Raw genomic sequence first — 8,477 nt, 5'->3', positions numbered from 1 at the left:
GCGGCACATACTTCCTCCCCCATGATGCCCAAAAGAGCCCTAGACTCAGGGAGAACATCAGGATGAGCAGCAGCAGAGAAACTACCCACTCTTGGGATGATTTTCCTGCAGAGTGAAGCAACCCAGTCCGGGGCCTTTTCTCTCCTGAGAGCTGTGGAGATGATGAGGTGACTTTCCTGGAGAGAGCAGCAGCCCACTTCAGGGCCTCCTCTCTACTGAGGGCTGTGGTGATGATGGAACAACCTGCCAGGAGAGAGGGGCCACCCACCCCAGGGCCTCCTCTCTGCTCAGGGCTGAACACTCATCAGGACACCCTGGCTGCAGAAAGAAGCTACCCACTGTGGGTCTCTGAGTTGTTCTATTGCTCAATAAAGCTCCTCTTTGTCCTGCTCACCCTCTACTTGTCTGCATATTTCATTCTTCCTGGTCATAGGACAAGAACTCAGGACCCACCTAATGGTAGGGCTAAAAGAGCAATAACACAAAGAAAGCTGAAATGTGCCCCTTGCTCACCAAGTTGTAGGTGAAGAGAGAAAGAGAAGAGCTACTACTGGAGCTCTTCCAGGAGCCCAGATGTGGGAGCTTCCCAAGCCAGGTCTGTGACTCCCTTTTCAGGGTTCTGCACTTTCTGGCATTTCCAAGTTTTCAGACCCCACCGTGTACTCCAGGGACAAACATGGAAGCTGCCTGTGTTGTGCCTGGTTCATTTGCAGCCTTGCAAAAGTCTGGCACCTGTGCTGGCTGCTGGAGCTGCCTGCCCCACTGCTGCAGGGACCAGTGACTGTCCAAAGTGGCCAGATCCCCTGCTCACTCACACACCCCTCACCATTCCAGCTCTGATCTGCCCTTAATAGGCATGTGATCCAGACCTGAAGCATGAGTCAAACAGAGTCTACCAGGCTGAGTGGGCAGAAAAAACCCAGTGAACCCCATCAAAACTCTGGCAAAAGTGCCCTGAGCTACAGAGGTTTCTGGCCAGAAAAGTCACATCCCAAGGATTCCATTAGAGAAAATTACCTAAACACAAAGAAAGACAATAAGAAAAGAAGGATGGAAGAGAGAAGTCTCCAAACAACCAGACAACAAGAAATGAAATGAGAGTACTAAGCCTTTATCAATAATAACAATGAATACAATTTATCTCAATTCTGCAAGTGAAAGGCATAGAGTCCTTGAATGAGTAAAAGAATAAGACCCAACTATATGCTGCTTTCCAGAAACTCATTTCACCTATAAGGATACATGTAGACTGAAAGTGAAGGGGTAGAAAAAGATATTCCATGCAACTGGAAACCAAAAAACAGCAACAGTAGCTGTACTTACATCAGGTAAAATAGGTGCCAAATGCAGAATGTACTCAGGTAAAATAGAATACAAACCTAAGTTTGTAAAATAATAGACTACGCTTACACAAACTATCCATAGAAAGAATATACATCAAAATAATAGAAGCCAAAAATGACAAATCCACATGCAACATCATATTGAATGAAGAAATGTTGAAAGTATTCCCAGTAAGATCTACAAGCAGACAAAGATGCTCACTTCACCCACTGTAATCAATGAAGGACTGAAAGTTCTTGTCAGAGCAATCTGGCAAGTGAAAGAAATAAAGGACATTTAAATTGGAAAGAAGGAAGTAAAACTACCTGTGTTTGCCAATGATATGATGATATGTGCTTAGAAAACCCGAAAGATTCCACGAAAAGACTGGTAGATGAGATAAATGAATTCAGTTAAGTCTCAGGTACAAAATCTATACGTACAAATCAGTACCACTGTTTTAAACCAACAACAAGGAAGCTGAGAATCAAATCAAGAACAGAATCCCATTACAATGGTTGCAAAACAGCAACAACAAAAACAGTGACAACAGCAAAAATAACCTAGGAATGCACTTAACCATTAGGTAAAGGATCTCTACAAGGAGAATTAGAAGACACTGCTGATAAAAATCATAGATGACAAAAAAAAGGAAAAACACCCCATGCTCATGGATTGACAGGCACAATGTCATGAAAATGATCACACTGCCCAAAGCAATCTAAAAACTGCAAACATCAAACATCAATCTAAAAACGTCAATCTAAAAATTGCACACACCAAAATACAAACATCATTTTTCACAAGATTACAAAAAGAATCCTAAAATTCATATGAAGCTGAAAAAGAAGCTGAAGGGCCAAAGCAATCTTAGGCAAAATGAACAAATATGGAGGCATCACATTACCTGACTTCAAATTATATGGTAAGGCAATAGTAAGCAAAACTGCATGGTGCCAGTATAAAGGTCGAGACATAGACCAATGGAACAGAAAACCCAGAAATAAAGCCACATACTTACAACCAAATGTTGTAATATGGGGCCAAAGTTGTTGGATTTTTCCGCCAAGAAAAACCAGAGAGTGAATTGTGATACCCTGTTTGATTTTTAGACTCTGCCTACTGCCATAGTGCTTAGGTCGTCTCCAGGTGCTCAAGAGACTCAATCACCAGCTGGTGTCCACATTCTTGACATCGCTGCAAGAAAGAGTTTAGGAAGCGGGCAGAATGAAGCAAAACGGAAGTGTCTTTTGCAAAGCAAAGGTACACACTTAAGAGGGCGTACTCAGGAGAGTGAGTCGTGTGCAAGGGAGTTTGGGTTTCTAATTTTATAGGATCTCTAAGGAGAGGATGGAATAATTATTAGGATTTCAAGAAAAAATGGTGAAGTTTTCTTAGAACTGAGGTGTCTGTCACCTATTTTTTATGTATTTTGAGATGGAGTTTTGCTCTCGTTGCGCAGGCTAGAGTGCAATAGCGGGATCTTGGCTCACTGCAACCTCTGCCTCCCAGATTCTAGCAATTCTTCTGCCTCAGCCTTGTGAGTTGCTGGGATTACAGCCATGCGCCACCACACTTGGCTAATTTTGAATTTGTAGTAGAGATGGGATTTCTCCATGTTGGTCAGATTGGTCTCAAACTCCTGACCTCAGCTGATCCGCCTGCCTTGGGCTCCCAAAGTGTTGGGATTACAGGCACGAGCCACTGTGCCTGGCTAGATGTCACCTATTTTTATACTAAATATGGACATGCTCAGAACTGTCCTGGCACTGGTGTGTGACTTGGTGTCATAACGAGTGTATAATTAGCTCTGGGATAGGGCATAGGTCAAACCCAATGCCATGTTAGACCCAGTCAGTGTCAACCAGCTTAGCCCTGTCCTGCTTCTTTGGGTCTTATTGGTCAAGGCTTATCCTTATTCTTGTAGCTAATTTTGCAAGCTCTTTCCTTGCTACTATATGAAATCAGTGCTTGATATTTTCTTGCTTCTGTTGTGACCAGCCAACATTCCTATTATTTTACGGGTATTTCTTTTCTTTCTTTTTTTCTTTTTTTTTCATACTTTAAGTTCTGCAATACATGTGCAGAACGTGCAGTTTTGTTACATAGGTAGACACATGCCATGGTGGTTTGCTGCACCCATCATCTACATTAGATATTTCTCTTTTTTTTTTTTTTTTTTTTGAGACGGAGTCTCGCTCTGTCGCCCAGGCTGGAGTGCAGTGGCCGGATCTCAGCTCACTGCAAGCTCCGCCTCCCGCTCTCCCCTAGCCCTCCACACCCCGAGAGGTCCCAGTGTGTGATATTCCCCTACTTGTGTCCATGAGTTCTCACTGTTCAACTTCCACTTGCAAATGAGAACATGTGGTGTTTGGTTTTCTGTTTCTGTGTTAGTTTGCTGAGAATGACGATTTCTAGCTTCATCCATGTCCCTGCAAAGAACATGAACTAATTTTGAGATCTGAGCCCTCGGGCTTGTCCCCCAGGGCTGAGTGCAGTACCGGAACTCGCTCACTGCAAGCTCCGGCCCCGGTTTACTTATTCTCCTGCCTCAGCCTCCCGAGTAGCTGGGACTCGTATGCCTCACTGCCTGCTAGTTTTTGTATTTTTTAGTAGAGATAGGGTTTCACTCCATGTTAGCTGTGGGTGGTCTCATCTCCTGACCTTTAGATCCTCACTGCCTCTGCCTCCCAAAGTGTTGGGATTACAGGTTTGAGCCACCGCCTCGCCTAAACTAATTTTTTTATGACTGCATAGTATTCTATGGTATATAGCTACATTTCTTTTATCCAATCTATCACTCGATGGGCATTTGGGTTGGTTCCAAGTCTTTGCTGTTGTGAATAGTGTTGCAATAAACATGTACGGTGCATGTGTCTTTATAGAATGATTTATAATCCTTTGGATATATACCCAGTAATGGGATGGCTGGATCAAATGGTATTTCTGGTTCTAGATCCTTGAGGAATCGCCACACTGTCTTTCACAATGGTTGAACTAATTTACGCTCCCACCAACAGTATAAAAGCATTCCTATTTCTCCACATCCTTTCTAGCATCTGTTTTTTCCTGACTTTTTAATGATCACCATTCTAACTGGTGTGAGATAGCATCTCATTGTGGTTTTGATTTGCATTTCTCTAATGCAAATCAAATGACCAGTGATGATAAGCTTTTTTTCATATGTTTGTTGGCCAGATAAGTGTCTTCTTTTGAGAATTGTCTGCTCATATCCTTCACCCACTTTTTGATGGGGTTATTTTATTCTTGTAAATTTGTTTAAGTTCCTTGCAGATTCTGGATATTAGCCATTTGTCTGATGGATAGATAGCAAAAATTTTCTCCCATTTTGTAGGTTGCCTGTTGACTCTGATGATAGTTTATTTGGCTGTGCAAAAGCTCTTTATTTTAATTAGATCCCATTTGTCAATTTTGGCTTTTGTTGCCACTGGTTTTGGTATTTTAGCCATGAAATCTTTGCCCATGCCTATGTCCTGAATGGTATTGCCTAGGTTTTCTTCTAGGGTTTTTATGGTTTTAGGTCTTACATTTACGTCTTTAATCCATCTCGAGTTAATTTTTTTTTTTTTTTTTTGAGATGGAGTCTCGCTCTGTTGTCCGGGCTGGAGTGCAGTGGCCGGATCTCAGCTCACTGCAAGCTCTGCCTCCCGGGTTTACGCCATTCTCCTGCCTCAGCCTCCCGCATAGCTGGGACTACAGGCGCCCGCCACCTCGCCCGGCTAGTTTTTTTTGTATTTTTTAGTAGAGACGGGGTTTCACCATGTTAGCCAGGATGGTCTTGATCTCCTGACCTCGTGATCCACCCGTCTCGGCCTCCCAAAGTGCTGGGATTACAGGCTTGAGCCACCACGCCCGGCCTTCTCGAGTTAATTTTTGTATAAGGTGTAAGGAAGGGGTCTAGTTTCAGTCTTTTGCATATGACTAGCCAGTTTTCCCAACACCATTTATTAAATAGGGAATCATTTCCCAGTTGGTTGTTTTTGTCAGATTTGTCAAGGATCAGATGGTTGTAGATGTGTGGCATTATTTCTGAGGCCTCTATTCTGTTCCATTGGTCTACATGTCCATTTTGGTAACTGTACCATGCTGTTTTGGTTACTGTAGTCTTGTAGCATAGTTTGAAGTCAGGTAGCATGAGGCCTCCAGCTTTGTTCTTTTTGCTTAGGATTGTCTTGTGTATGCAGGTTCTTTTTCACTTCCATATGAAGTTTTAAGTAGTTTTTTCTCATTCCATGAAGAAACTCAGTGGTAGCTTGATGGGGATAGCACTGAATCTACAAATTACTTTGGGCAGTATGGCCATTTTCATGATACGAATTCTTCCTATCCATGAGCATGGAATGTTTTTACATTTTGTTTGTGTCCTCTCTTATTTCCTTGAGCAGTGGTTTGTAGTTCTCCTTGAAGAGGTTCTTCACATCCATTGTAAGCTGTATTCCTAGGTATTTTATTCTCTTTGTAGCAGTTGTGAATGGGAGGTCACTCATAATTTGGCTCTCTGTTTGTCTATTGTTGGTATATAGGAATGCTTGTGATTTTTGCACATTGATTTTGTATCCTGAGACTTTACTGAAGTTGCTTATCAGCTTAAGGAGATTTTGGGCTGAGACGATGGGGTTCTCTAAATATAAAACCATGTTATCTACAAACAGAGACGATTTGACTTCCTCTCTTCCTGTTTGAATACTCTTTATTTCTTTCTTTTGCCTGAGTGCCCTGGCCAGAACTTCCAATACTATGTTGAATAGGAGTGGTGAGAGAGGACGTGAGGTGTCTCTCCCAGTACCCAAGCCTCGGTTACCTAAAACATCTGAATCTCAGCTACGTGCCGCTGTTCTGCCTCAGTCTTGAGCCCCTCGGAGCTCTGCTAGAGAATGTTGCTGCCACTCTCGAGACCCTCATCTTGGAGGGCTGTCAGATCCACCACTCCCAACTCAGTGCCATCCTTCCCGGTCTGAGCCGCTGCTCCCAGCTCACCACTTTCTACTTTGGTCGAAATTTCATGTCTATGGACGCTCTGAAGGACCTGCTGCGCCACACCAGCGGGCTGAGCAAGTTAAGCCTGGAGACGTATCCCGCCCCTGACGAGAGTTTGGATTCCTTAGTTCCTGTCAATTGGAAGATCTTCACCCCACTTCGGGCTGAGCTGATGCGGACACTGAGGGAAGTCAGGCAGCCCAGGAGGATCTTCATTGGCCCCACCCCCTGCCCTTCCTGCGGCTCATCACCGTCTGAGGAACTGGAGCTCCATCTTTGCTGCTAGGGAAGGCGTGCCTAGCAGGGTAGATACATCCAAAGTTCTCTTCCAGGCACTTGGACACTAAAATCTAGTATGTAGGTGCAAGTTATTTTTCTTATTTCTTATTTCTTTTTTAATAATTCTAAAATTTTTTTTAAAAAAATTTGAGACAGGGTTTCACTATGTTGCCCCAGCTGGTCTCAAACTGTTGGGCACATGGGATTCTCCTACCTTGGTCTCCTAAAGTGCTGGAATTGCAGGCATGAGTGATTGTGACCAGGCCACATGTACCGCTTAAAGGAATCACCGAACTCTTTGCTTCAGGCAAGTACTCAGTGCGGTGGAAAAAAACATAAGAGGTAGGGGTAAGACAGGAGGAAAATGTTGAGGTGGAGTCAATGAGACCTTCAGAGACCCGTGTCCTACAGCATCAGAGACAGAACCTAAAGTTCTACAGTGATGAGAATGTTATCCCTGCAAAGATGGTTACAAAGAAATATCAGAAATAAAGGGAACCTCAACGAGAACTTTCTGGTGTCCTCTGTATTTGTTTCACTTGTTTCAGCTATTTAAACATCAGAAATCTCTAGTTACTGAGTTACTGATGGAAAAATAACGCAGTACTAATTTGTCTGTGATTGAGGTTCAGCTGTAGAACATCAAAGCAACCAAATAAAATTAGATCATTTTGAGAAATTCTCACCAATTCTTGTTGTTTTTATTTTATTTTATTTTTGGAGAGAAAAGTCTCACTTTGTCCCCCTAGCTGGTGTGCAATGGTGCAATCTGGGCTGACTGCAATCCTTTCCTTCAGGGCTCAAATCATTCTCATGCCTCAACCACTCAAGGAGCTGGGACTACAGGCACGTGCCACCAAGCCTGGCTAATTTTTGTATTTCTAGTGGAGACAGGGTTTTATCATTTTGACCAGGCTGGTCTTGAGTTCCTGGCTTTGAGTGATCCGCCAACCTCGGCCTCTCAAAGTGCTGGGATTACAGGTGTGCCAATGGTCTCCACCCATTCTTCTCTTAAGTCATCTGTTTTTTTCCTTACTTTTTCACCTTTAGGGAGCAACTCAGTCGGGCACAAAGGGTGGGGCAGAGAGCGGCTCTGAGGAGAAGATGGGCTTGGGGTGGTGCCATGCTTGCACATGAAGTGTGATTGCCAGGTTCAAAAAGCAGAGCTGGGGCCGTGCTCCAGGGGCCTGGTTGGGAAACAGAAATGGCACCTGGTTTGATGACCTGGCCAGCTATGTGGCCACTGTGACCGCCCTGCTAACAGCATCAATTTCCTGGGCCTCAAAGGGAGGTTCTGTGGAAATCCTCCCGAAGCTGTGTTTCCAAGATCTGCCCACCACAGGGGTGACTACAGAGCCTGACGCTCCCGATTGTTGGGCCTGTGCCCCATGTCACTGAGGCAGCCAACTGTGTCACCCATACCGTCTCATGGCTAAATGGGACCCGCTCCCAGGTCTGAAGGCTCTACCAAGCCTTGACCTCACTCCTCACTGCGTGCTGTTAGCCTGCAATCTTCTTGAAAAGAGTGCATCTGGGGCTCCAAACCCAGGAGCATTGGGTTTGTTTGTGTGGCGTTGGCCAGAGCTGCTATGAACCTATCACCTCTGTGGGGAAACACGGAGAGAGGGCACAGCCGAGGCTGCATACACTTTGGAGCTGATGGGAGCCTGGAACAAGAAGGAATCCTGATCTTCCTGAGTTGGTAGGGCAGTAGCTCCAAAGGCGCAACTGAAGCTGCCCAGGTCGCAAGTACCAACTGAGGTCCCCTGGTGCTCTGGAGGGCCCAGGAGTTTTCCCCTTCCCCTGCAGCTGGGGATGTCTGCTCCCACACCTTGTCTCTCCCAGCACCTGCTCTAATTTTGGAGGTGGACTGGGGT

General features: G+C 44.6%; 1 protein-coding gene across 1 annotated transcript; it reads left to right on the top strand.

Annotated features, from left to right (window-relative positions):
* The first annotated feature begins 1,351 nt into the window (after positions 1 to 1,351).
* LOC101003539 (PRAME family member 1-like) lies at positions 1,352 to 6,732 on the top strand. The gene is made up of 2 exons (XM_003891147.1): positions 1,352 to 1,361; positions 6,093 to 6,732. Exons 1-2 carry the CDS (start codon positions 1,352 to 1,354, stop codon positions 6,605 to 6,607), a joined length of 525 nt encoding a protein of 174 aa, XP_003891196.1. The 3' UTR covers positions 6,608 to 6,732.
* Positions 6,733 to 8,477: the final 1,745 nt, after the last annotated feature.

The sequence above is a fragment of the Papio anubis genome, chromosome 1 (assembly GCF_008728515.1).
Source record: "Papio anubis isolate 15944 chromosome 1, Panubis1.0, whole genome shotgun sequence".
NCBI lineage: Eukaryota > Metazoa > Chordata > Mammalia > Primates > Cercopithecidae > Papio > Papio anubis.
Note: the sequence above shows the minus strand (reverse complement) of the source record. Positions and strands in the feature narration are given on the sequence as shown.